This window comes from Fusarium poae, chromosome 2 (assembly GCF_019609905.1).
Source record: "Fusarium poae strain DAOMC 252244 chromosome 2, whole genome shotgun sequence".
Taxonomy (NCBI): domain Eukaryota; kingdom Fungi; phylum Ascomycota; class Sordariomycetes; order Hypocreales; family Nectriaceae; genus Fusarium; species Fusarium poae.
In genome coordinates this window covers 7,430,947-7,455,958 of record NC_058400.1, presented here as the reverse complement: position 1 = coordinate 7,455,958, position 25,012 = coordinate 7,430,947, and the positions used below count along the sequence as shown (strand labels likewise).

The 25,012-nt window shown below is 49.0% G+C and overlaps 10 protein-coding genes across 10 annotated transcripts; 6 read left to right on the top strand and 4 right to left on the bottom strand.

The window, feature by feature from the left end:
• Window positions 1-709: 709 nt before the first annotated feature.
• FPOAC1_006550 (uncharacterized protein) lies at window positions 710-2,662 on the top strand (the record flags this gene model as incomplete). Its single annotated transcript, XM_044851026.1, has 1 exon — window positions 710-2,662. One exon carries the CDS (start codon window positions 710-712, stop codon window positions 2,660-2,662), a length of 1,953 nt encoding a protein of 650 aa, XP_044709738.1.
• A 1,960-nt stretch (window positions 2,663-4,622) lies between these two features.
• On the top strand, window positions 4,623-6,255 carry FPOAC1_006549 (uncharacterized protein; the record flags this gene model as incomplete). Its single annotated transcript, XM_044851025.1, has 3 exons — window positions 4,623-4,896; window positions 4,987-5,148; window positions 5,213-6,255. 3 exons carry the CDS (start codon window positions 4,623-4,625, stop codon window positions 6,253-6,255), a joined length of 1,479 nt encoding a protein of 492 aa, XP_044709737.1.
• A 1,417-nt stretch (window positions 6,256-7,672) lies between these two features.
• FPOAC1_006548 (uncharacterized protein) lies at window positions 7,673-8,293 on the bottom strand (the record flags this gene model as incomplete). The annotated part of the gene is made up of 1 exon (XM_044851024.1): window positions 7,673-8,293. One exon carries the CDS (start codon window positions 8,291-8,293, stop codon window positions 7,673-7,675), a length of 621 nt encoding a protein of 206 aa, XP_044709736.1.
• Window positions 8,294-10,266: 1,973 nt separating this feature from the next.
• On the top strand, window positions 10,267-10,629 carry FPOAC1_006547 (uncharacterized protein; the record flags this gene model as incomplete). Its single annotated transcript, XM_044851023.1, has 1 exon — window positions 10,267-10,629. The coding sequence occupies one exon, from the start codon at window positions 10,267-10,269 to the stop codon at window positions 10,627-10,629; it is 363 nt and encodes a 120-aa protein (XP_044709735.1).
• A 1,346-nt stretch (window positions 10,630-11,975) lies between these two features.
• Window positions 11,976-13,406, top strand: FPOAC1_006546 (uncharacterized protein; the record flags this gene model as incomplete). The annotated part of the gene is made up of 1 exon (XM_044851022.1): window positions 11,976-13,406. One exon carries the CDS (start codon window positions 11,976-11,978, stop codon window positions 13,404-13,406), a length of 1,431 nt encoding a protein of 476 aa, XP_044709734.1.
• A 1,835-nt stretch (window positions 13,407-15,241) lies between these two features.
• FPOAC1_006545 (uncharacterized protein) lies at window positions 15,242-16,882 on the top strand (the record flags this gene model as incomplete). Its single annotated transcript, XM_044851021.1, has 5 exons — window positions 15,242-15,464; window positions 15,515-16,393; window positions 16,448-16,525; window positions 16,577-16,765; window positions 16,818-16,882. The coding sequence occupies 5 exons, from the start codon at window positions 15,242-15,244 to the stop codon at window positions 16,880-16,882; spliced, it is 1,434 nt and encodes a 477-aa protein (XP_044709733.1).
• Window positions 16,883-17,168: 286 nt separating this feature from the next.
• Window positions 17,169-18,200, bottom strand: FPOAC1_006544 (uncharacterized protein; the record flags this gene model as incomplete). Its single annotated transcript, XM_044851020.1, has 3 exons — window positions 17,169-17,709; window positions 17,773-17,875; window positions 17,987-18,200. 3 exons carry the CDS (start codon window positions 18,198-18,200, stop codon window positions 17,169-17,171), a joined length of 858 nt encoding a protein of 285 aa, XP_044709732.1.
• Window positions 18,201-18,959: 759 nt separating this feature from the next.
• FPOAC1_006543 (uncharacterized protein) lies at window positions 18,960-19,632 on the top strand (the record flags this gene model as incomplete). Its single annotated transcript, XM_044851019.1, has 2 exons — window positions 18,960-19,275; window positions 19,331-19,632. The coding sequence occupies 2 exons, from the start codon at window positions 18,960-18,962 to the stop codon at window positions 19,630-19,632; spliced, it is 618 nt and encodes a 205-aa protein (XP_044709731.1).
• A 9-nt stretch (window positions 19,633-19,641) lies between these two features.
• FPOAC1_006542 (uncharacterized protein) lies at window positions 19,642-20,436 on the bottom strand (the record flags this gene model as incomplete). The annotated part of the gene is made up of 1 exon (XM_044851018.1): window positions 19,642-20,436. One exon carries the CDS (start codon window positions 20,434-20,436, stop codon window positions 19,642-19,644), a length of 795 nt encoding a protein of 264 aa, XP_044709730.1.
• A 553-nt stretch (window positions 20,437-20,989) lies between these two features.
• On the bottom strand, window positions 20,990-23,864 carry FPOAC1_006541 (uncharacterized protein; the record flags this gene model as incomplete). The annotated part of the gene is made up of 2 exons (XM_044851017.1): window positions 20,990-21,721; window positions 21,774-23,864. The coding sequence occupies 2 exons, from the start codon at window positions 23,862-23,864 to the stop codon at window positions 20,990-20,992; spliced, it is 2,823 nt and encodes a 940-aa protein (XP_044709729.1).
• Between the last annotated feature and the right edge of the window lie 1,148 nt (window positions 23,865-25,012).

Sequence of the window (25,012 nt, the reverse complement as noted above, 5' to 3'; positions counted from 1 at the left end):
CGAGATCGACTCAGTGTCTCGCTTGGAACCCAATTCCGCTATTCCCCTGGTATTCTTCTAGCAGATCATCTGGTGTTTTAAGCTGTTCCTGGCTGGACCACGGCTGGATCCGCTAAGAGGCCCACAAGCAATTTGCAGTCGGCGGATCTTTACTTTCCCAGTTTGATTCGACGCCACCTCCTGCATCCCCCTGTGCTGCGTCTCCTGGACCATGCACCACTTACCTAACACCTCGAGAGTTTAAACTCGCTTGTCACCTCTTATCAAAAAGAATCTCCTTCATCAAACATTTATTGTACCGTGCACAGTTCCAGCTCAACTCAACATTCTTTCTCGCCATTGCTTGTGTTGCAGTTTGTTCTGCCCACGGTGCATACTTGATTTCATCTTGTTCTCTGCACTGCTTGGCATATTCTTTTCACAATTGCATTGGAAGCATTCAACCTTCATAATCTCCTATTCCGAGAATATGCATTGCGGCCAACTTTGTTGTTGATTCCATCATTCAAACTCAAACTCAAGCTCAAGCTGACACTCGCTCCTCGCTGCCAGACTCTCAAGTCATTGTGCTTCAGCAACCAATTTGGTGCCGTACTCTCTGTCGGCCTCCTCGCGATTTAGCCTCCCTTCCGCTTGCGCATCACCAACCGACGCACCTTTGCCAGGAGAGATGCCCCGTCGGCTGAATCCATTTTCATCCTCGTCCTCCATGTCTCAACCCGTCAAGTCGGGCGAGAGGCGCCCCTCCACCTCAAAAGGCAACCGTATCACCAACTTCTTCTCCAGTAGCCCCAAGTCTACCGGCGCTCAGCAAGCTCTTGCCGCCGTTCAGCAGAACCAGGCCACCGCTACTGGCTTTTCTCCTTCCCCTGGCCTGCCAACCATCTCTCTCTCTACTGCGAGCCCTGGCGACCCCAACAGCATCGATACTTCCACGACCACTATTTTCCAGCCCCAGACTGCTGAGGAGATTGACCGCCAAAAACGAGCAGATGCCCAGTTCGGCCCCCTTCTTCACTCAAGTCATCGATACACCAGCCAGTCTCATGGAGAGCCCCTTGAGCCCCCCGTCGAAGACGAGCCTCCTTACTATTTCATTCTGACCACCTACATCAGCTATCTTATTCTGATTGTTCTCGGCCACATTCGAGATTTCTTCGGCAAGCGTTTCGGAAACCCCAAGCACTACCGCGCTCTCAAGGCCAGCAATGGCTACGCAGCTCTCAATAGTGATTTCGATAACTTCTATGTCCGACGTCTCAAGATGCGCCTGGATGACTGTTTCGCTCGCCCCACCACTGGTGTCCCTGGTCGATTCATCACTCTGATGGACCGCAAGTCCGATGACTTCAACCGCACTTATCAATACACCGGCACCCACACCGAGACCCTCAACATGAGTTCCTACAACTACCTTGGTTTTGCCCAGTCTGATGGACCTTGTGCTGATGCTGTGGAGGAGTGTGTTAAGCGATACGGTATCAGCTTCTGCAGCCCTCGGGGTGCTGCCGGTACTTCTGATCTTGCTTTGGAGGTTGAGCGCGAGGTTGCCGACTTTGTTGGAAAGCCCGCTTCAATGGTCTTCTCCATGGGTTACGTTACAAACTCCAGCTCTTTCCCTGCTATCGTCTCCAAGGGTTGTCTTATTATCTCCGATGAGCTCAACCACGCTTCTATCCGTGTCGGTGCTCGTCTTTCTGGTGCTGTCATTCAGTCCTTCAAGCATAACGACATGGGCGACCTCGAGCGTGTTGTGCGCGAGGCTATCTCTCAAGGTCAACCCCGCACTCACCGCCCATGGAAGAAGATTCTTGTCGTTGTTGAAGGTCTCTACTCAATGGAGGGTACCATGTGTGATCTTCCTGGTATTCTCGCTTTGAAAAACAAGTACAAGTTCTACCTGTTTGTTGATGAAGCTCACTCTGTTGGTGCTCTTGGACCCCGTGGTCGTGGTGTCTGTGATTACTTTGGCATTGATCCTGCCGAGGTTGATATTCTTATGGGAACTCTGACAAAGTCCTTTGGCGCCAACGGTGGTTATATTGCTGCTGACCAACACATCATCGACAAGCTCAAGAGCACCAACGCTGCCACCCAGTATGGCGAGACACCTGCTCCTTGCGTTCTCATGCAGATTCTGGCTTCTCTGAAACTCATCACTGGCGAGCTGTGCCCTGGTCAAGGTGAAGAACGTCTGCAGCGTATTGCCTTCAACTCTCGATATCTGCGCCTTGGACTTAAGCGTCTCGGTCTCATTGTTTATGGCCATGACGACTCTCCCATCATTCCTGTCATGCTCTACCACCCCGCCAAGCTTCCCGCCTTCAGCCATGAGATGCTACGACGTAACATCTCCGTCGTGGTCGTCGGTTATCCTGCCACCCCGCTTATCAGCTCCCGAGCCCGTTTCTGTGTTTCAGCCGCCCACAACAAGGACGATTTGGACCGTCTGTTGGCGGCATGTGACGAAGTTGGCGATACTCTGCAGATCAAGTTTTCCACTGGTGTAGCCGGCGGTCTAGACCATCTTCCCGAAGGCGTTTCACCCGAGAACGAGGAAGAATGGAGGAGAGAAAACCGAATTCCTATCAAGGCCCCTCGTTGGCGATTGGAGGATGTCATTCGACACGGCGTTCAGGATTCCAAGCTCCCCCTTCGCTAATAACCTCTCCCTAATCGAATCTTTTCCCCCGGTGTTTAACACATGCTTTTAATCCACCTAAGTGCTCAGAAGTTTTCTGAGAGGAGTTCATGCAATTACATAGATCCGTCCTGTAAAGGAACACGACGCCGCACGACGTTTAATGTCCTTGATTCCCTTCAATGGTTAGCTGTATAGCTGCCGCTTCTTTTGCACACGTACTCTGATACGAGAGGTTTTGGAATGGGTTGACGGAGTTGAAGGCGTGTTGAGGTAAAGGCCATTTTTTGGAATGGGTATAACGAGGAAGACTCAGCAAATTACCTTGATCAGCAGGTTAAAATTGCAGAGTATGGCATATAGAATAATTATTAGACGACGTATATAAGAAGGAACGTATAGTTCTCCTTCGACTAATCAAACAAAATTATGATCAGATATATTCGCTTGTGAACTATCCCTGCTATTGTCGGTGATGATAACTAGTTTCGTTACTATGCATTCACTTGTTAGCTTTGCTGCAATCTTACGATTCACCAGTAAGTAGGTTGTTTAATGAAGCCAAGTCATCTATTTGTCTAAAGACGAGTGCATGACGGTTATGAATCGAAATCCTTGAATGCTCAAGCAGGAATGCTTACGGCTCGCTCTCAAACCGATAATGTTTCCGTAGAATACCTCTTATCGTCCTGTCTCTCGATTCAATTAGGACGACCAGCCCTAGCCTTCGATATTGTACCCTTCATATCTTATTGCCCTGGTGTTGAACTACTGATGTTTGAAGGAGAGACAAACTGAGGTTAATTGAGCGGACTAGGAGTTCGATACATATCAGCAATCGACTTCAGGATTTGGGATATGTCTTAAACCCGTGGCTGAGACTTTCCCAAACACATGTTGCTAGTCAACATAGAGTCATGTTTGCAGACAGCAATGAACTTGTTCGTTTGTTTATTGAAGAAACAAAGACTACTAATCCCAGGTATCCAATGGCCGATTTGAGAGATGCATACCTAGGACCTACGGTTGGTAACCTAACGGACTACAGCAGCAGTGCCTATAATAATAGTGGGCGAGGGCCTGGCCGGGACATAGCAGGGGGATGCTGTCAGTGGAGCGGGACGGGAGCCAAGCCGTGTTCTCAGTGGACCATCAGTCGCTCAAAGTCCCTCCTCGGCCGCCCAGTAAGGCCCCGGCATGGCCCACTAAGAAAAACGGCCAAGGCAAAGATAGGTACGGAGTACTTCCGTAAATGGGGCAACGGCCTTCTGATCCAGGTACTCAATACCTAAAAACAGAGGTGCTGTTTTCCGCAGGTCGTTGGTAGGTGGTTACTGTGCGTAGAGGCTATCCCAACTCGGGTAGCACCTCCTCTTCTCTTTCCACACCCGAGCGCTTCCACAAGCAGGACCAAAGCAAGACAGGCTTGACCAAGACCAAGACACAAACAACCCCGTCATCATCACCACGAGCAGCCGCTCTCTTCTCCTCTGGTTACCTCCCACCAGACTTTTTCCTTTTGTTCGCTTCGCATTCCTACGATACTTGTTCTCTTTGAGCCCTTCGGATCTGGGTCTACTTATTCTCTTGGGATCAGCTCTCGTTTTTCCCACTTCAACTCAACGTTGCTCTGCCTTGCCTCAGCCCATTCTATCTTGTGTCCATCCAATTCGATTCGCTCTCTCGCATCCAATCGTCCTACAGACTGCGCCTACTTCCTCGACTTCAACCTCTCTCATCTTTTGGGCATTGCTTCTCTTAATGAAACCCCGATCACGATTTGCATGAAATATTTACGAAGCATTCGACCGACCGACCAGCAATTTCCAAACCTCGTTACTCTTTCTCTTCAGCCGACGGTGCCCGATCTAGCGCATCTGTTTGCTGCTTGCGGCATCACCACCGCCTCAGTCGCCTGAATTAGTCTTTCGTCTCACCAACCTCCTCAGCTGTTGTCGCCTGCTCTTTCATAACCATCAGGATGATGAGCTTTGATGGTGGCACAGCCTACGCCGAGTCCGACGCCGACGACGAATACGAGCGAAGCATGGGCGACCACTCTCCCATAACCAATTCTGAACATTCTCCCATAGACTCTGAGCTCTCCACATCCGCGGAGCATACTCCTACTACCTACGGCCACCGCAGCAGCGCCGACCGCCTTCCAGAAACCATCATCACTGAGTGGACCGTTGAGGAATGTGCTGACTTTATTGGCACTATTGGTCTTCCACAATATGGCGATCGCTTCATAGGTATGTTTTTAGCCTACGGTGGCGCTCCCGTCTTCGAAGAATTTGCAGGTAATTTTCAGAGGGCTACAGCTGACGCTTGATTGCTTGTAGAAAACGAGATTGTTGGTGAGGCTCTCGTTGCGCTCCAACATGATGATCTCAAGAGCATGGGTATCGCCAGTGTGGGACATCGCCTTACCATCCTCAAAAGCGTCTATGATGTCAAGAAGGCTCAAGACGTGCCCATTGAGAGCGACCATTATCTACCCCTATGTACGTTATCTGCGATTTCCCCTCCTTGGCGGACTGGCGTGATTCTAATCCGTAACCCCTGCAGCCGCCGATGCTGAAGCGCAATATGCTACCGCAACTATTAAGGATATCAAACACTTGGTCGAACAGTTCCGTCTCCGCGACGAACGCATGAGCCTACTCGAACAGGATCTGCGACGAATGACGGATGATTTCAGGCGATTACGGGAGGATATGCTGCCAGCCTTGCGACTTGTCAAGGATGCGCAGCAACCTTTACCAAACCTGTCTGGTAATCAGCAAGCCTATGGATACGAAGCTACCATATCACCCCCCGCACCAACACCACCCCCGGGCTCGGGTCAATCTGGAGGCTCCGTCAAGCGACAATATTCAACTCGCAAGATCTTGATCGGAGCAGCACCCAAAAATGCATCGCCTACGCAATCTACGCATGAGAGGTCAATAGCAGAGACAGCATTAGACCCTACCAGCGCGGCAGAGCGGGCCGTCCTATCATCTTCTCATCTTGCAGCCATGAACGGAGGGGGCCAAGGCGCGTCGTCGCCATCGTATCCCTCACCCAACATTCCCTCTCCAACGTCCCCTCAGACCCACATGCCCGCTACCACTCTCGCCTCTCGATCCTACCGCAGCGAAGCACCGACACCCTCCTCACGAACCACTTTCAACGACGATGGTCACGCCAATGCAGGTTATACTCCTCGGGAAAAGGCGCCGCAAGGACCACCCCGCAGACGAGAAACCCCTGTACCTGATACGCCCAGCCAGAGTAACGCCTCGGTCGAGATATTCAAATCGTTCCGCGTTAGTATGGAAGACCCTTGCTACAAAGTCTTGCCTGCTGCGCTCAAAAAGTACCAGATCAACGCCCCTTGGGATCAGTATGCCCTGTATATTGTGTACGGAGACCAGGAGCGTTGTCTGGGTCTCGAGGAGAAGCCATTGATTCTGTTTAAGCAACTGGATAAAGAAGGCAAGAAACCCATGTTTATGCTCCGAAAAACGACGACAGCACCATTAGACGGAGAACCAGGAAGCGCAGGGCTAGGCAGTACCTCGAGAGGAGCACCGACAGGTTACGACCCACCAGGTGGCATCATTTAAGCTATTCTTGGAGTTGCTGGCCTACTCAAGCGACAGGTTTCGAGCGGCGCCTACCGAAACCGAATACTGTCGAGAGGCGAGCACAAGACGAGTGCTGTACGTCAGATCTGCAGGGTTGGCACACATTACCCCTACATGGGCTCATGGCGCCACTCTGAGGTCTGTATGCATTTCTTGGAACTGGGAGGAGGAGGCGAGATTTGGCACTGGTCAGGTTTCTTGCATGACGTTTGGTGATGTTTGTTTCAGCGGGTCAGCGTTTCTGAGCTGAGGTGCCGAACCTGAAACACCAACCATGGGCTAATATGGGGCAGTACGCTAGATACTGCACTGGCCTACTACGAAGGTCGAGCTGAACTACGTTATTGGCATAGTTGAACCACTAAAAGAGGAGGCTTGTTTGAAGACAAGGATATTGGAGTGTTGTCAGATTGAGCAACTGAAGCTCTCGACCTGAGGGAGCTTGGAGCCACTTGGCCCTCAGACAGTTTGACTTGAGGTTATCTGCTTTTGTCAAGGTCACTCACTGAGGGTAGAGTATCCCGGAGAGAAGCGACTAAGCCGCGGCAAGCATGTGCAGCATTTTTTCATCAATTCATCATGGGGATATTGCGGGTTATGGCGTTTGAAAAGTCGAACATGTGTTATTCTGCAACAAAACGGCGGTTATGTCCATCGTCGTTCTATTTTTGGGCTTGCATCTTAATTTCAGCAAAGCACAGCAAAGCACAGCACGGTACAGAACAGGGAGGAAGGGTTGATAATTATGAGCGAGAGGAGCAAGTTGGATTGGATCAGATGTATGTATTAAGGCTCTAAGGGTGGTTCGGATTTGTACAAGACGAATCTTGTGGATTTTTGTCATGCATGGAGGATATGCTGACTGTTGAGAATTGGACATGGTATTGGCGATTGTGAAATCATACTCGCGTGTATTACTATGTAGATGCATAAATCTTTTGAAGTGAAGGGCAGTGATAACGTCTTCTTCAAGTCTATTTGCATCTTGTGAAGAACAGTGAGCACCCGCTCCTGTTGAATCGTGTTGTAGCCATCTCACAGGCTGAGTTATACCACCATTGCTTCATTGCACATACCATTGCCATTCCTCCCCAAAAGCATCTCGCCTACTTGTCTCAAACTCTTCAAGAAATGATACCACCGCTTCGGGTGGCACCCCCCTCCTCATGCCGGTCTTCTCATCCCAGCTTGAATGCACACCTACCAAACTCCCTGTTACTCGATCAAACAAACCAGCGCCACTATGTCCCCAGTACGTCCAGCAGGTGTGCCTCAGAGCCCCAATGTCGCTATTGTCTTGCGGATCTTGATCTTCAGACAGTCCACGAAATGTCCCTTCGCTAAGCACCAATGTGTCGTACCCAGTCTCCGAATCACTGTCCTCTGCTTAAGGTCATCAGAGCCAGGATGTCCTATACATAAGAGCTTGGACTTGAACTTGGGGGGGGGATGATGCAATGCGGACGTGAGGGAAAGGTCTGTGGGGGGACTGGGCTTGATCGATAAGGAGAAGTGCAAGATCTCGCACCGGATCCCACGATATAACCTTTGTCAACACAACACTCCCGCTTGAGGCTATGAGAACATGCCAAGGCCTAGTGGTAAGCTTGGAGGGCTTGTCTGCAATGCAATGTGCACAGGTGAGAAGGACACCGTCCGGGGAGATGCACACTGCGGTGCCCGCATGAGCTTGAGCAAAGACGTAGGTTGCGTCAACAGGATTGCAGTATGTCGCAGGGCTGAGATCAATGGACTGAAGGACATCTTGGGGGAGGGAGATGTTGTGAGAAGTGAGCCAGTCACGTTTAGAGATCAGGATATCGCGGTCTTCAATAGGAAGAGGAATTCGAGATATAAAGGAACTGGATGGTATCAGGCCTATTGGGGGCTTCTTGGAGGACGAGCCTGGGTTTTGGTCCCTCTCCAAGGATGAAGCAATTGATGAGAGTGCTTGACGGGTTGAGCTGCGAGTTTGACGGGTTGTGATATTAGGTGATGAACCCGCCAGGTCAATCATTGCGGACATGACTGTGCGTGGTTGTACCAGATAGCCTAGTACCAGAAGTGATGTGCTTGGGAAGAAGTGAAGTCTCGGATACGATAGATTTGATTCAAGCACGGAGACTAATAAGTTCCTACTTTATATACACGCGGGTTGTGTAAGTCGATAGTGTCAAGGTGGGCTGGTTGCCTAATAGTAATAGGCAGAAGGCAGGGTTAGTTGATACTGACCAAAAGAGTGAAGAATCCAATCCCTCATAGAGTATGTACTAGAGTAGCTTTCACAGTCGAGCTTGAACCTTTGTGGTTAATTATATACTAAGTCAACCTCATCTTAATGGTGTCGCCAGCTTTGATGTCTCTCGACGTCAGGACCCAACCCTGCCTAGATGTCCAACCTTACCTTACGGCATGCACAAGATAATAGTGAGAAAGGACACTTTTGAGGTAACGGATTTTCATAGCCTAAATTTATATTCATCATGGCAATCTTGAGTAGAAGACCAGCAAATCTCAGCGAAGTCCACACCGAGACCTTGGGTAGGCACGAAATAGACGGCAGATATTATCAATAAGCTCCACTACTGACTTCCTCTGGATCTGATCTGTATTCTCTTATGCTCCCGGTACCCAATATCTCCAACAATCCAAGGACATAAAGGAGAAGCAGTGAAATAGATTATATATTGATGGTTTTCTGGGATTTTCAAAGTCTATTCCCTCGACTTGTTGCTTAATATATATGTGACAGACAAAAGAATTTAGTCACTTTGATATCTGCTAGTCTAGGTAGCCACCCCCGCGGTTTCCGGGCTCGGGGCGGGGGATGCATCCACATTGCGGGCCAGCCAATGGGGTCATGACGTGTAAATTCTGGGATAATTCTCTCGGGCCTTGGACCGATAGAAACGTGATGATACTGAAAAGGAAGACATGAACCTTTTGGTTGAACATGGTTGATTCTTAGTAGACTCACTTGGCTCTCTTTGTGGTTTAACTAACCGCTTATTAATTGACACGCAAACATTCATTGTCGCAAAGATCAAAGACCTTCTTGACGTGCGGGCGGATAAGAACAACCGTATATCCGTGAGTGACGTTAAAGTATGGAACCGTTGGAGATTCGTATACGTCTTGGCGTTTGTTCACCTTCTTGGCTTGGATTTGTAGCGTCATCAAGGAGATGATAACGGCCGACGCGTTTAAAGGTCAAGGGAGGGAGGGGACAGAGAACTCTTACAGGAGTTCAAACAGAAGGGACACCCCAGATCCAGATCCAGATCCAGATGACAGACATCTCTCTCCCCTGCTCCCTGCTCTTTTTGAGTTAGTAGTCTATATACAACTAACTCCCTGCCTCCTCCACTTGCACTTCTTTTCTTAAATGATGCTTAACTAGGAAGCCTTGTCAGGTTTATCTGAGCTTTTTACCAGATCCCGATTCATGCGCTCTCCAGTCCCAACCTCCAGCACCTCCAGCGTCTCCATCACTTTTTCTTCCTTTCCTTCTTGCAAGGCCTCGTTTTAGCTTGATTCTTCCGGTGACAGATCTGACACCGATCTCTTCATTTTTGTTTCTTTACCTCTTACGGCTCAAGGGAACTGATCCATAACCATCACTTGTGTACTACCATCACCTCCGCTTAATGCTCTCTACGATACAATTCGCAAAACAACCGCTTCTTCAGCGTCCGAGACCTCACTTGGCACCTGCCTTATCCTGACAAGCCAAAAAAGACAAACTTTGAGAGACGTCGGTTGTCGATCATCCCAATATCTCCACCTCCGTTACTGCCGTTCCGGCCCATCTTTCGGATCGTCCGGACATATGACCGACAACTGCTGCTGCTTCATTATTGTCTCGAGTTTCACAACTTACTTTTGTTCTTTCGGTCGTCAAAGCAGAACCAAAGGATTTTAAGCTTAATCCTTACTTGGTTTCGCCCCCCCTCACCTTTTGCGCTCGTCCGGCAGCTACCATTCGGCATCATGCCTGTATTATCCACATGGCATCTTGTCCCTCGCGGCGACCATGCCTCATCACCAGAAAGTGACGATTCGTCGACATCAGGCACAACTGGGAATATCGTCCCCTCAAATGCATTTGCAGATGATCTGTTTCGCGAGAAGTTTATGGGCATCGCTAAAGGAGGATCCAATGGAGAGAAAATCATGCGCGGCTTTCTGATCGGACTGGCCATTGGCTTGGTGGTTGCATGCTTCGTTTGCTGCTGGTACCCATGCTGCCGACCACGACTACAAAACCGGCGAAGACGAAGACAACGGACGCGTAGAGGACCTCCTGCAACAGACGAAGAACGAAATGCCACAAATCGCCCGCCTACCGCATAAAAAAATGTCGCGGATCAAACGATTGTGACGAATAGATACGGACCTTTATATTTCCACGATGGATGAGAGGAACCAATGGTTCCTCTTGTGAAAGATTCTCTGGCCCAACAGGAGGGGTATGGTATCGCATGAATATATGGATTACGAGGGCGAATGAACATACGCGGGAATTGGCCTGGGCTTTAGCTCTGCACACAGCGGGTGGGCACGCAACACAGCATACAAGCAATGGTGTCACTGAGATTCTCTATGACCAAGTCCACAGCAGAGATGCTGCTCATCAAGTGCGAAACGAGCCAATTGTTTTTGCGCATCCGCGATTGAGCAAAGATGGCCATAAACAAGATCTCTTGGAGCATAGATTATGATATGAAACTTATGAGAAGGCGTAATGGAAGGTACAACAGGGAGGGCATTTGCATTGGATACGGCGTTAACTGTATGATGTACATATCCGGGGCCAGGTTGCACACACAGTGTCACAATGTTGAGACTACTAAGTCAGGCACCTGGGGATTTTGTATTGCGAACTGCCAACAGGTAGTTTCAATCCTTAGAAAAGCAAAGATACATCTTTTTCTGATATGATATTCAGCTGGTATGGCGCATCGTGTTAAGGTTCAAACAGTTCGTTTGTCATTGGCCGCGCGTCAACAAGGAAACAAAATATGCTTAATATTTTGAACGCCACTCATTGGTAGAGTCGCCATTCAGAGACGATCATTCGGACAATGTCAATCCGACGACTCAACCTTGGGATGTGTGACAAGAATAGCAACTACACAGCCTCTCTGGATAGGACGGTTGTGGCGTCGGTCAAACCGGTACGTACTGAAGGGAGGGAATGGTTGGTGATTTAAATACTAACGTTATCTCCTAGACCTACCTACTAAGGCACCCAGAGGAATGTTGTCAATAAAGTATAGTAAGTAATTCTGTCTTTTGGAAACATCTGCCAAGTTTTCAACAGTCCTTGTGACTCTCCTAGGTTAGTACCTAATCAGTCACAAGTTGCATCGCATCGCAGCTGAGAAGAAGGTACTTTCCCTGCTTCAAATCAGCCCCGCCTTCGCAAGTCTCAGCCTGCCGCGCAATTGTTTTGACTGCCAGGCTTTTTTCTTTCAACAACCTGTTCGGCGCCGAGTATTATATTAAAGACTACCTTATACATTTATTTCTCATCTTCTTTTCATACAAATCGCCTGCGACATATACTTCATCACAGAATCTCGTTGCGCCTGTGTTACAGTCAATATATTACTACGTCATCCTACCTACCTACAGATCAACTCTGCGACACCAAACAACACTGCTTTAGGTTCTTGATTAGGAATCCAGTTCGCAACATGTTGGACGAAAACCTTCCCACCTATCGATTCAAATCATCTTCAGAAAACCCGCTTAACAGTATCCTCTACTTTTCGCATAATGGATCGGATCCGTCACCCGAATACCTCGTGAAGCGACCTTCTCCCTCCGACGCCAACGGTCAATATGCGCTCGGCATGTTCGATTCCCTCAACACTTCGGTGATATACGCAGAAGTTGGCATAAAACCCGACTGGGTAGCACCCACTCTATCCGCTGCCGAAATCCGCGCGCAAAACGGTAACCCGCCGCCCAAGACTCCCACTACGCCGGACAACTTTGCCGTTTCGCTGTACAACCCCGACCAGAATATCGCCGTCAAACAACATCCGGGAAGCTGGGGAAAGAGCGACATCTGGGAGTTTGAACTACCAGAGAGGTCCTTTAAGTTACCAAGTGCCAGCCAGGTCGACCAAGAAGACCGACCACCCATTACGGAGCTTGTTCCCAAGGTAGTGTTCCGATGGAAACGAGATGGCCGATTGAGCAAGGACATGACATGCTACATGACTGGTAGAAACGTGGGTGGAAAGAAGAGCAAGGAGCCCGATATCACCGTGGCCTTTTTCCGAGCCAAGCACGACTCGATATTGACCATATACGAACCCAATATGGCTCGAGTTGAGATTGAGGACCGAAGAGGTCTTGAAATCACTCTCTTAATGAGTGCAGAAACTATCAAAGATCTCTATCTGAACCCAAGCCAGGATCCTTTCAATATTCTTGCCTCATCGAATGGCCGACGTCGCCAGAATTCTCGTCCAACAGCAAACTCTTCCACTGGACCAACAATGACTGGAGCCTTGAACAACAACCGACCATCATCTCCCCCTCGTGCTCAGCCCACACAGCAAACCCCAAATAACAATTCTCAACGCCAGGCCGAGGTTGAAGCCGAGACGAAACGGTTGCAAGCCATGGTAGCGGAGGAGGAGCGCAAGAGACTGGAGCGTGAGAAGGAGGAAGAGGAAGAGCGCAAGAGGATCCAAAAGATGCTAGAGACTGAGGAGCAAGAACGTCGGAAGCGAGAGGCCGAGATTGATCAGGAGACGGAGCGCCTACGTCGAGAGTTCGGCATGGCTGGCCAGGATTTTAACAACCAAACAGGCACAGGTCAACCGTCGCCACCACTGCCTCCCCGACCTCAGTTCTCTTCGGGCGCATTACCTGCCCGACCCAACAGCGTTGGACCAGCACCAAACGTTCGCCCACAGCCAAACTTTGCGCCACCTCCTTCGCAGCCTCAACATGGCCCTAGTGAGAATGGTAAGAAGCGCCATGGTCTAGGTAGTTTACTGCAAGGACCTTACGCTGGACCTGCGGCGGCAAGTGTCAGCGGTTTCTTCAGCAGTCGGAAGGATGAGGAGAAGCGAAAGAAAGTACAAAAGAAGCGCAGTGTACATTTTTAAGCGCAATTAGGCATGGCGAGTTCGGGCTTCTATTAATTATGCGGTGTTGGAAACGGGTTACATGTACTACAAGGAGGATATACCATAGATATTGGGAACGGCATCAAATTTGTTTATGAGAAATGATTTTGGTGTGAAATTGATCTGTTCCTGAAGAGACAGGACTGGGACATCTCGGTTCGAATTGCCTGAAAATGATTGTAACTCTGCCCATCCCGCCTAGATGTACCGTCCAACGCCTTTCTATCTCGGTCATAACCATCAACAATCGGCGGTCTGGGGTGTAACACGAGGCTTGTGTCGTTCTGTGCGACATGAGATGAATGGTCGAATGCAACGTGTTGCAGGAATTGTTTGATACTGAGACGACAGTTCATGAGATGTAAGGGTCCTGCGCAAACCGCATTAGGGAGACATGGTCACCTTGGTCTTGAGACTTTGCAGCCATGTTCTTTTTTGACTTGTCGTCAAGTAGTTTTGCGGGATCGGTAGTCGTTCGCAGAGTTTCCCCTCAAAGTCTTTGTTCCGATCTGAAGAGTAGCTGTCAATTGGGCTGCTTGGAGGTGACTTCATGCTGCGTAGTGGAATCGACATGACGTTTGACCTTTTATATGGGATGATTGAACGAACGTATGCAAGATCACCGGAGAACATCTTGACTTGGAGGAGTTGTAATTCTGATGCGTCTAGGGAGCGCAGAGTTGGAGATGTGAGAGAAAGGTGATTTCATGACTGAAGAGGGGAAAGGGAATACTATCGAGTTGAGATGAGATGGCTTATTGACAACTGTTCTTGGTTATCATTAAGACACTTGGGCCATCAAACATTTCAAACTCATGAAAGGGACATAATCTCAACATAGATTTGTTTACTCTGAACAATGGATGATGATACATCTTCCATCCGAGTAACCCTTAACCCGTATCGCATAATTCGATGAGAACGAGCAGCCCTGGCCTCATAATATCCAACTTCGTTATCATATATCTTGGTATTGTTTCTGAGTTTTGTCTTATAGAAAAGTCCAAACTGTTGAACCTTTTCGCCACTGTCCTTTGTTCTGTTGTTATTGTATGCTGGGAGCCACTCATACACTCTACGAGTAGTATGCAGTGTGTAGTGTAGGCCCAACAAGCGGGTAGTAGGAGTTTGAGAGCGATTGTACAATACTGAAAACGAATAGCCTAAGAGCAAGTCCTAAAGACATAAACATTTCTTTCATCAGATAATGTTGAGTCCTCTGAAGCCTGCTCAAGTACTCTATGTCTTGATCATCAAAGACAGAACCGCGCGGGTTTAGGTCCTCCCGCTATTAAGTCCCAATTGGTGAGTCCCCTGTCGATCATCAACCTCAATAGGGCAGTTTTGATTCCCGAGCTTGCCAGGACAACAAGGATTGCATTTCTCCGACTGAAGGATCGTAAAGTTGCATTCGCGCAAAAGGACCACCCGGGATGGATGAACTTGTTAAAGAGGAACGTTTCACCGGATTCTGAAGCAAACGAACTGATCGGCTTGGACATATCCGTCCAAGCGCGCTTCCACTTTTGGCCTCATATTACTTCTTCGTTGAAACATGCCAATCAATCGGAGAAACAGCCTAGCCTAAAATTGTCCATACATGGTTGTTTGGATGATCAATGCTCGTTAAAGAGGACATGCGTTGCTTCCCTCTTCTAAGACTTTGATGCGGTGATGTAACCAGGATCAGATGGGCTCGTCCCACATTGCAAAGAGATACAGGTACCATCATTCTTTAGGTATGCTTTATAAATAGAAAGTACCTAGTCTTTTCAGGTCGCAGGAGAGTCGGATTCTACACCATCAAACACACGATGCGATTCTCATTTGTGTCCGCCGCCGTGTTGGGCCTCATCAGCTCAGTCAATGCTTGGGGTGGTCTTGCTCCTGATAGTCCAAGATTCCGGACATTAGAACGTCACGGCCTTACAGCATTTCAGCATGCTGCTACTAATTCCATCCTCGAGTTTACTAGTAACTCGGGGATTTGCGAGACTACGCCTGGTGTTGATCAACACTCGGGTTACTTGTCTGTTGGTATGTAAACCCGTCCCCGGGCCACCATCATGTACTGATTAGAGCCATAGGAAAGAACCATAGCATGTGGTTCTGGTTCTTTGAAGCCCGTAATAACCCAGAGGATGCACCCCTTGCTATCTGGCTGAATGGTGGCCCTGGATGTTCTTCCATGGTCGGTCTTTTCACTGAACATGGACCTTGCCATTTCGTCGGCAACGACACAGAGCCGACTCTGAACCCTTACTCATGGAACGAGTACGCAAACATGCTCTACATAGACCAACCCATCGGTACTGGCTTCAGCACTGGCACCGAAGATGTCAACTCAACAGCGCAGGCAGCTCCTTATATCTGGAAGTTCATGCAAGTGTTCTTGGACCGTTTCCCCAAGTACAAGTCGCGAGAGTTTGGTCTCTTTACTCAATCGTACGGCGGACACTACGGCCCTGAGTTCGCCGACTACTTCCTCAACCAAAATGAGCAGATCGACGATGGCCACCTCGACGCCCACAAGATCGACATGGTTGCGCTGGGCATCAACAACGGCTGGATCGAACCCAAGAGACAGTACAAGTCGTACGCAACGTATGCGAACCGCAATCCCTACAAGAAGATCCTCACAAACAAACAGCTGAAGACTTCTCTCGATTCATATTATAAGTACTGCTTACCCGCCATGGAGAACTGTACAGAGCTTGAAGGCCAGGACGAGGAATGCGCAAAAGCTGATGATGCTTGTAATACGCAAATGTTCACCAACCTTGTGATCGCGGGAGGGACCGACTTCAACGTTTACGATGTACGCATCGGTCAAAACGATGTTGACCCACCAGACACGTTCCTTGAGTACATCACCAGAGCTGAGGTCATGGACGCAATCGGAGCGAACACCCGATTTGCTGAGTGTAGTGACACCGTCTACGCAAACATGGCGAAAACAGGAGACGGTTAGTATTTCTTACACGCACAATGACGGACAAGACTGCTAACAATGGAAACAGGTGCGCGTTCATATGTCGGGCCTTTGGCTGATGTTGTGAAGCGTGGTATCAACACCCTCATCTGGGCCGGAGATACTGGTAAGTCCAAAGTTACTGTTGATATCAGAACAGATGCTAATCTCACAATAGACTGGATCTGCAACTGGGAGGGCGTACTCTGGGCTTCTTATGCACTGGAGTGGCCAGGCCAGAAAGAATTCGTAGCAGCGCCATTCCGCAACTACACAGTCGATGGCAAAGCCCAAGGTCGATACAAGACTGTAGACAACTTGTCCTTCCTCAAAGTTTGGGAGGCTGGACACTCAGTGCCATACTATCGTAAGTACCTATCCAGACCTCATCAGATATACACCAACTGACAGCACGACAGAGCCCGAAACAGCGTTGCAGGTGTTCAAGCAGGTGATGCAAAAGAAACCTATCAAGTCGACCTAATGATTTATGTTACATCAAGGCGTTCAGGAAGACAGGATCATAGAGCCTGCTAGGCGACAATTCATATAGTATATCTATCATTTTTATCATTTTCATGCTGTGTACAACCCGTCTCTAATCGTCAACTGTATCGAGCAGCAACTGCCAAACCCTCGTAGATTCCTGTTTAGATGCAAGCAAGGTATAAAAGAATATCGTACGCCGACGTCGTACATACAAATAGTAACACAAGATAAGTAGTTTCCAAACTCCCCTGGCCATGCGGTTCCTTTGTACTTCATTTTGATCACTGTGCCTTGACTTTTTCGAGACGCAAGTCGTTGATGACCATGTATCGGCTGAGGGTGATCCAGCCATAGCGGAACCAGACCATCTGGCTCCTGTGGGCCTGAGTCATGGCACTCCAAGCAGTGCCGTATGCGCCTCGGCCAACAAGCTGGTTCATGAAGACCAGACTTTCAGGGCGCTCCTTGTCCTCGTTTTTGACTCCTAGATACGAGAGCAGTGTAGGAACAAAGTCCATAAAGGCCGAGTACTTGCGCACAATGCCCACAGAGGTTAGGGTATATAGATCGACAGGGCTCGGCCATTCCGACTCAGTCGAGGTGAGAGCCTGAATAAAGGAACGGGCACCCAAGTACAGGGAGATATGGTTAGGGTGAGAAGACACGCCGTTACTGTCAAAGGTGATAAGAATGTCAATGGCGGCTGTAGGCTTGAGGTTGTTCTTGCGCTCGTGGCCGAATTTGGGCGCAAATGTGCCTCCTAGTAGACGAGCAATTAGGTTCTTATCCCACATTCTGGTCATGGAGTCTGGGAAGTCAGTGCTGTAAGTGAAGTATTATGTTAGCTCCTTAGATAGTCAGTGGCTTGAGAGGCGGTCAACATACGGGTTATCCACCACAAAGACATCATCCTCGGATTGTAGTCCCAGCGCCAAACCGCTCTTGACCAGCTCTTGCTTGCGAACGTCTCCTAGCCCGTCGGCATCTCCTATAGCACACCAAGTCACCATCAGCCAAAACTGCTTTCAACCAATTTTGTGTTGTCGCATCATCATCATGATGCGCTTGTGAAGCACGGGTCGTTGCAGTTGGCTCATACCGGTGCTCAAGCATAGAATCTTAACGTGGTTTTCGTTCTCAGGTCGTGTGAGGGCGAGGACGGTGGGCGAGAAGAACATGGCTTCGTCGTCGGGGTGTGCGATCAAGAGACAGACGCGCTTGTTCTTGATGGCCGACTGGGTTTGGTTCGCTGTGAACATGTAAATACCTGGCACCACAACGGCGAGGCCTGCAAAGATGTGAAGAACGTTCATGTCGGCGGCTTCGGAGACGATATTGCGATTCGGCTTCGGTTGCGACGGATGGTATTTTTAGATGATGGCAGCTCGGGTCGGATCGTGGACGAATGACTGTCGCAGCGCAAAGCCTAATATAGGTAGCTGTGAGTAGAGCTTGGAAGCTGCACAGAGTTCAATTGCACTGTTATAAGAGGGTGTTCAACCCCTCTGGGAAACTGGACGTGACCCGAACCGTAAACAAGTTTTGATGGAGGATGGCTGAGACAAAAAGTGGCACGAGACGCGGGAAAGACAAGTGAAACTTGGGAGTATGGAGGGGCAGGAGCTCACGAGGGCGCAATGGATGCCAATCGCTAAGGCAACCCTCTATCAATCTACTAACGTACCTAGACTACACGCTGTAGGTAGGAAGAATCGCCCAACGGTTCACCGCCTGACAATCTTGGTAGACAAAAAGCACTGGATGGATTTCATAGAACATCAGTAGTTAGACCCAGCTGAAGCCCCTTGTCCATCTTTCATTTCAAGCCATAGAGAAATCGCCCTTCATGCATTGAAGTGCAGGCAGTGCGGCATGGCCCGAGGCTTCCATTGGCGTGGGATGCGCTAAACCTATTCAAGTAACCTGTTGACGTTGTCGGTTGTCTTTCAGGAACAGCTCAGCTCAGCTAGATTGAACTCCAGCTTTAGCTACTTGCATCTCTACTAGATACCTACTAAGGTATTCTGGAAAGCTTCAACCACGACATCGTGCATTCATTTCCACACCCAATCATGGCCCGCCAACGCAAAGAAAAGTCCGTCAAGGATATCAAACTCGAACAACCCGACCGCTCTGGACCAACCAAGGAGACACTCGTCGATTTCGCAAAGGGTCGCGATCTCTTTGCTGAAGCCGATCGTCGCCAGCGCGAGCTCGACGGCGAAGGACCCCTCTTGTCGCCTCGCACAGAACGTATCCTCGAAACCCTACTATGGACCGCTATTATTGCTACGCTTCACTTTACGTTTGACGTACTTGTGCAGCGACAGTACGCCATGGAACTTGATTGGTTTCTTGTAATCCAGCGAACTTTCACAGCCTGGCTCTGTAAGTTTCTCTACCAATCCCAAGTTGTGATCATCACTAACATGATGGCATTTAGTGTTCATCGCTCTATTTTACGTCCTCCATCCGCATTATTCGCAGAGACAGTTTATTCCTCTTGTCCCCCAACAGTATCAAGAGACTATTCGCCAGGCCATCTTCTTCATTGCAAGCACACTCGGCGGCTGCTACCTCATCCACATCAGCAACAATTACAGTTATATAGCAGTCATGAAGCAAGCTCCTCCCGTGGGTTGCCTATGGGTTTGGGCCGTTGTCGAGATGGACATTCTCTGGGCCTTTCCCAGTCTTTGCATCGCCGTCGCATACGCATACAAGAACGGATACGGATTCAGATAGAACAGCATGTCATTGCTTGATTGGCCTCCTCGATGGGCTTAAGTCTGCCGACTCAGACATTGCAGTAGAGCCGTCATCATCCACCAAACTGTTTGATTCTACACCTTTGACCTCGAGGCCTGTCAACGTCCCTGACCGCGCAAGACTAGAATGATCACGATGTGACCATCGTCTTACGAGGTCCTCCAGCCGATGAATTCGATCCCTTTGATTCTCAATCAGAGCCTCGAGTTTTCTCGAACTCTCATCCATCTTCATTTCTCGCCATTTCGTCCTCGATTCAAGGTCGCGCAGTCGAGAGGAGATCATACTCATTTGCATAAACTGCACCCTCGCCGTCAACCCTTCCCGCTGCCTGACCAACTCCAGAGCTTTAGTCCGTACCCTTAGCCAAGCCATGGCTACTGTTGTGCGGCCGCTCCAACCTCGCGGCATTAGTGTCCAACTTTCACCATCATCGCTCATAGTCGACTTGGCCTCCGTCTCAGCGACAATGTCGAGCAGACGCCGTTCAAGATTAAGCAGATCGTCCATTACGAAGGAATACATCTGATACTCGGGTTGGTGTGAATGGAAACCTTCATGCTGGGCATTGATAGCTGTTACAAGGTCTGCCAGCCATGTGGATTCGGTTTTATACCACGACAAAGATGTCTTGACGCGGAAGAACTCGTCGTCACTGTTCCGCAGGTATGTGAGACGTGCGTAGAACGCTGCAGCAATCGCAACGACAAATGTCAAGATGCCTGCGATGTTGGACGTTATTGAGAGCGGCGAGTCCCTCTGGCCGTCGCCAGAGTCCATTGTGTCTCGATATGGAAGGTGGGGGTTTTGGGGTAGATGTCAAATATCTTGGCAACGATTTATTAAGAAAATTAGTCGTAATTTACGAACCAAATCATGTGCGAATGGATGCAGTATTCCAACATACCTTAGTACCTACTAAGTAAGCCCAGATCGATTCCGATACCCCTGGAGAATGGAGATACAGCCGCACACGTGATCTGTCACATGTCTTGTCCTAAGATTCCTATTGAGACCTAAGAGAAGTTGAAGCAACATTTGTACCGCCGATGTTGAGCTTCAACAACTTTGGCACCGGGGGAAATGACAGCCCACATTCTCTCTCATCTTCTATGTTTAAATTTTTGTCATAAGCTTGAGAGCGAGCCCTGGTTGAGTAAAGTATGTACAGGAAAAGTAGATCTATAATTGGAATCACAACTTCATTTTGTATGCTATACACTATGTAACGCATCATGCCCATTATCTTGTCCCGTATAATCAATAAAGTCATACTGGAATATTACCTTCATATATGCTTGCAAACAAACACGCTCCTCAATGTAGTCATGCATTATTGCGCGCTTCTTCCTCTGCCAGGCCTTGTTGAATCGGCAAATGTAATGCCTCGTCGGTTAGGTGGCACTCTTTCTGTTCCCTCGTCATCGCTATCGTCGGCTTGGTTGCCAACACCTAGCGCGGCCTCTCTTCGTCGCCTCTCAGCCGGCGTTTCGGTAGTCTCTTCCTTGGTCTCCTCCTCTTGGTTCGAGAGCGCTGCTAAACGGCGCTTGCGCTCGACAGCAGTCTCTGCTTCTTGTTCAGACGGTTTGGCTGGACTCGAGGGAACTGCGGCAGATTTAGATGAGCCAGAAGGCGCCTTTCGGTTCTCGGGAGCGTGGTGTTCAGCAGCCTTAGCGGCCTTCACAGCTAATTCAGGAGGAAGGTCTTGCTTGGCGACCTTCTTGAGAGCCTGTGATGCATCGGACTTCTCAACAACTTCCTTCCTTGTTCGTGAATCCAGCTTCTGCACTTCGCGAATGAAGTCCTCCTTGGTCATACGTTGACCAACGCCACCAATCGTGAAACGAATAGCCTTGTCATCAGCAGCTTGAGTCTCTGCAATCGACTTCTTCCTGTTTTGCTCATTTGCGTGGTTACCACCGAATACACCTCCGAAATTAGCCCAGCCATGTTTGCCAGCGGGCTTTTCACCAGATGTGCTGGGACCAGCTTCGGACTCTTCGCCCTTGGCTGCAGGCAGTTCATAGGTCTTAACAACTTCACCATCTGCGTCTTCGACAATAATCTGCTATGAGTTAGCTTTGTGTTGCCTCCGTGTATTGAAGGATTTAACATACCGTGTTTCCAAACTGGTAGGCTCTGGCAGGTTCATGTCGTCGGTCCTGGCCCTTGTCTTTTCGCTTCTCCATTTCGGTATTATAGACCTCACCCACTCTCTTCTTGAAACCAGCCATAGTCCATAGCTTATCGTGTCCTGGCTTGACAGCTGTGATGGGCACATGGTTCTCGTCCTCACGGTGAGAATCCGGCGCGGGCTCGACGTCAAGTACATCACCATCCTTGTTCTCGAATATCATCTCATGGCCCTCCTCATAGATGTTCACAGGCTTAGGAGGGGTCTTCTGGCCACTGCTGCCAGCAGGGCTCTCTTCTGCCTGTTCAATCCTATCGGAGTTCTTTTCCTTGGAGCTATCATCAGCGGCCAGAGTCGATTCGGTGTTGTCTTGCGATGGGAAATCCTCTTGATCGGTTTGTTCGTTAGGAGACATGGGAGTGGATGATTGTCGTTGGGGGAAAATTGCAGACTGAGCAATTGGACCGCCAGGGCCGATGTCGTCATCCCAGTTCTTGTTCTTACGTTTCCGTGAGACAACGGAGGGCGAACGGCTTCCACCTTGGTCTCTTTGTCTGCGTAACAAGTGACTGTAGGGACCGCTGTTTGGAATCGTAGCATCGGGAGGGAATTGTGGCCCTTTCTCTTCGTCGATGGACACTTCTGACATGGATCTCGCCTGAGACCTAGATTGGGATGAAATTCGGGGCAGCCGGTTCATCCAAGTAGGACCGTCTTCAGGGGCAGCTGTGTATGACATTGTCAGACTCAGTGTGTTGATACGTTTTCCAAGGGTGAAAACAGCAATGGAGGATCCATGGACGAGAATAGATGTAACAACTAGAAAGCTGACTATAGGCCACACAAGATAAATGAGCTCATAGTGTTCACTATTCTCAGGTGGCAACTGTGCCAGAGGCACTGGCTCTTCATGTTCGAGTTCAGCTCGGGCCAATATGGCAACGAAAATGGCGCCTACACCAATTGGACCGAAATGGCCAGCGAACAAGGCTTCGCGCCATGTTTTGACGTCCGGTATAAGGGGTTTCAAGGCCAGCATGATGGGAATTCGGCGGAACAGAAGCACAAAAATGGCAATAACCACCAGGCGCCAAGCGACCAGACCGAAAACACCATTGTTGAATTGCTCCCATGGAATGATGGTTCCAAAGTAAACGAAATAAGTCAAGTTAAGCAAAAGATCGATAACGTTGGAAACGTGTGATTCTTCAGTCTTTTCGCCAAACCAACCATCGTTTGAGAAGCCTACTCCTGCAGCGAAACCGACCAGCAAATCGTCCATGCCCAGAATACTACCCGAGCCGGCACACCAGAGCGCAACGACGAAGTAAAAGACCAGGAAACTCTCACGATCGATCAAGTCACGCTTCTCGGCGTATCTGATACCGTGGCGGGCAATATAGCCAATGACGAAGCCATAGATAGCACCAAAGATACACTCGTACAGGAGAACATATACAACGAAGTGAAAGCTCACATCTTGAGCATCGCGCTTGAATTGGATCAGGTAGAGAGACAAATAGATGAATGGAAACGCCATTCCATCGTTGCAACCAGACTCAGCCGACAACAAATCTCGAAGATGCTTGGGTACTCGCTTAGCAAACTTTCCCTTACCAACAACGGATGATGCCAGAACGGGATCGGTAGCAGTAACGCAGGCAGCTACAACAAGACTGTCGAGCCAATCCAGAGGTGGGATCATCCAGAAAATGACTAGACTAGTAATGAGCCAGCCGAAAGTCATGACTGGTATCAGGAGAAAGACGACTGACTTCCAATGGCGCTCCATGTAAAACTTTGGCAATTCGACACCAACGGCGAAACATTGTACGACAAGAACAATTCGCGAAAACTCAACGGTGACAATATCGGTTGAGCCCCATGATTGAGGGTCAATGAGGTTGGCGGCATGAGGACCGAAGATAACTCCGCAAAGGGTAGCAACTGTAGCTTCACCAATGTACATGCGCTCCTTGATAACGGAGGAGCAGAGCATGAAAAGGGAAGTGAAGCCGCCAAGGATAATATACACCAAGTGCGGCTTGGTGATGTCGAGGTGACTCCAAGCCATGTTGGGATAATTGTATACTTAAGTATACGAGAAATTGGTCGATTTGTTTGTCGCTATCGTATCTCGAATTCGGTGGGTATCGCGACCTCGGAGGTGACGACAACAAACGTTATCGCGAAGGGCGAAAATCGGCGGCGGCGCCGCGGTCAAATGTAGTCGGCACTCGTCTGTAGTGAGAAGCGCAGCATTGACAAGATGGAATTGGTCGGGCAGGGAATGCGACAAAAGGAAGACAAGACAAAAGACCGTAGGAATATAGGGGATGGTCTGGTCTGGTCTAGTCCAACGAATGTTGGAAGGAAAAGAAAGAAGAAGAAAAGAAAATCTCAACAAGGCAAGGAAAGCAAGAGCGACCGTTTAGACTAATCCCCGTCAAAGCGATGGGAGGGAAAGTAAAAGTAAAAATGGCACAGGCCTTGAACAGTGTCGTCACAGGGCAACAGCACCTGTAAACCGGGATGGTACGCCACGCAGCGCCACAGATCTTGGCGCGATGAGATAGATTAGTTAGTAGTATCCGTACCTATAATCTATCACGAGGAACAGCTGGTAATAATGACGAGAGGATAACAAAAGACAGAAACCAAAGGATTCCTTTTTTAAGGTTGTTTTTAACCTCATCGGCTGGAGATTTGTGTCTCCGAAAAAGGCCCTTCTTCTTCCTCTAGGTCAAGTCAAAGGGATCGTCACCATTCACAGTTCATCTCACCACAACCACGAGTTGAAGGACAGGGAATGTTCACCAGGGACCCTGGTCTTGATTCGACTGCCAAGAGCCTCTGTGGGGGCATCGATGCTTTTATCCAGACCACCAACCACACCCAAGCCGGACAAACCGGCAGAGTTGAGTTTATTATTCTTTGCAATATCCATTGCTTAATTATGCCCCTGACAATATTGATATAAAAAATATTGGGCCTCAACAACAGCTGGTCTCACGAGAACGGCCCAGATCTGTGTCTTGCTCGTCAGCTAATCACATATTACATGCTTCTCCCTTGTTCAACGCCTAGACTTATCACCAAGTGCCAATAACATTAGGTCCCACTTGACGCCTCAAAACTATTATGCATGTCTTGTATCAACATGGAGATAATAACCCCAACGACGCCCAATCCATGACAACAATCACGGCATGTCTATAGAAA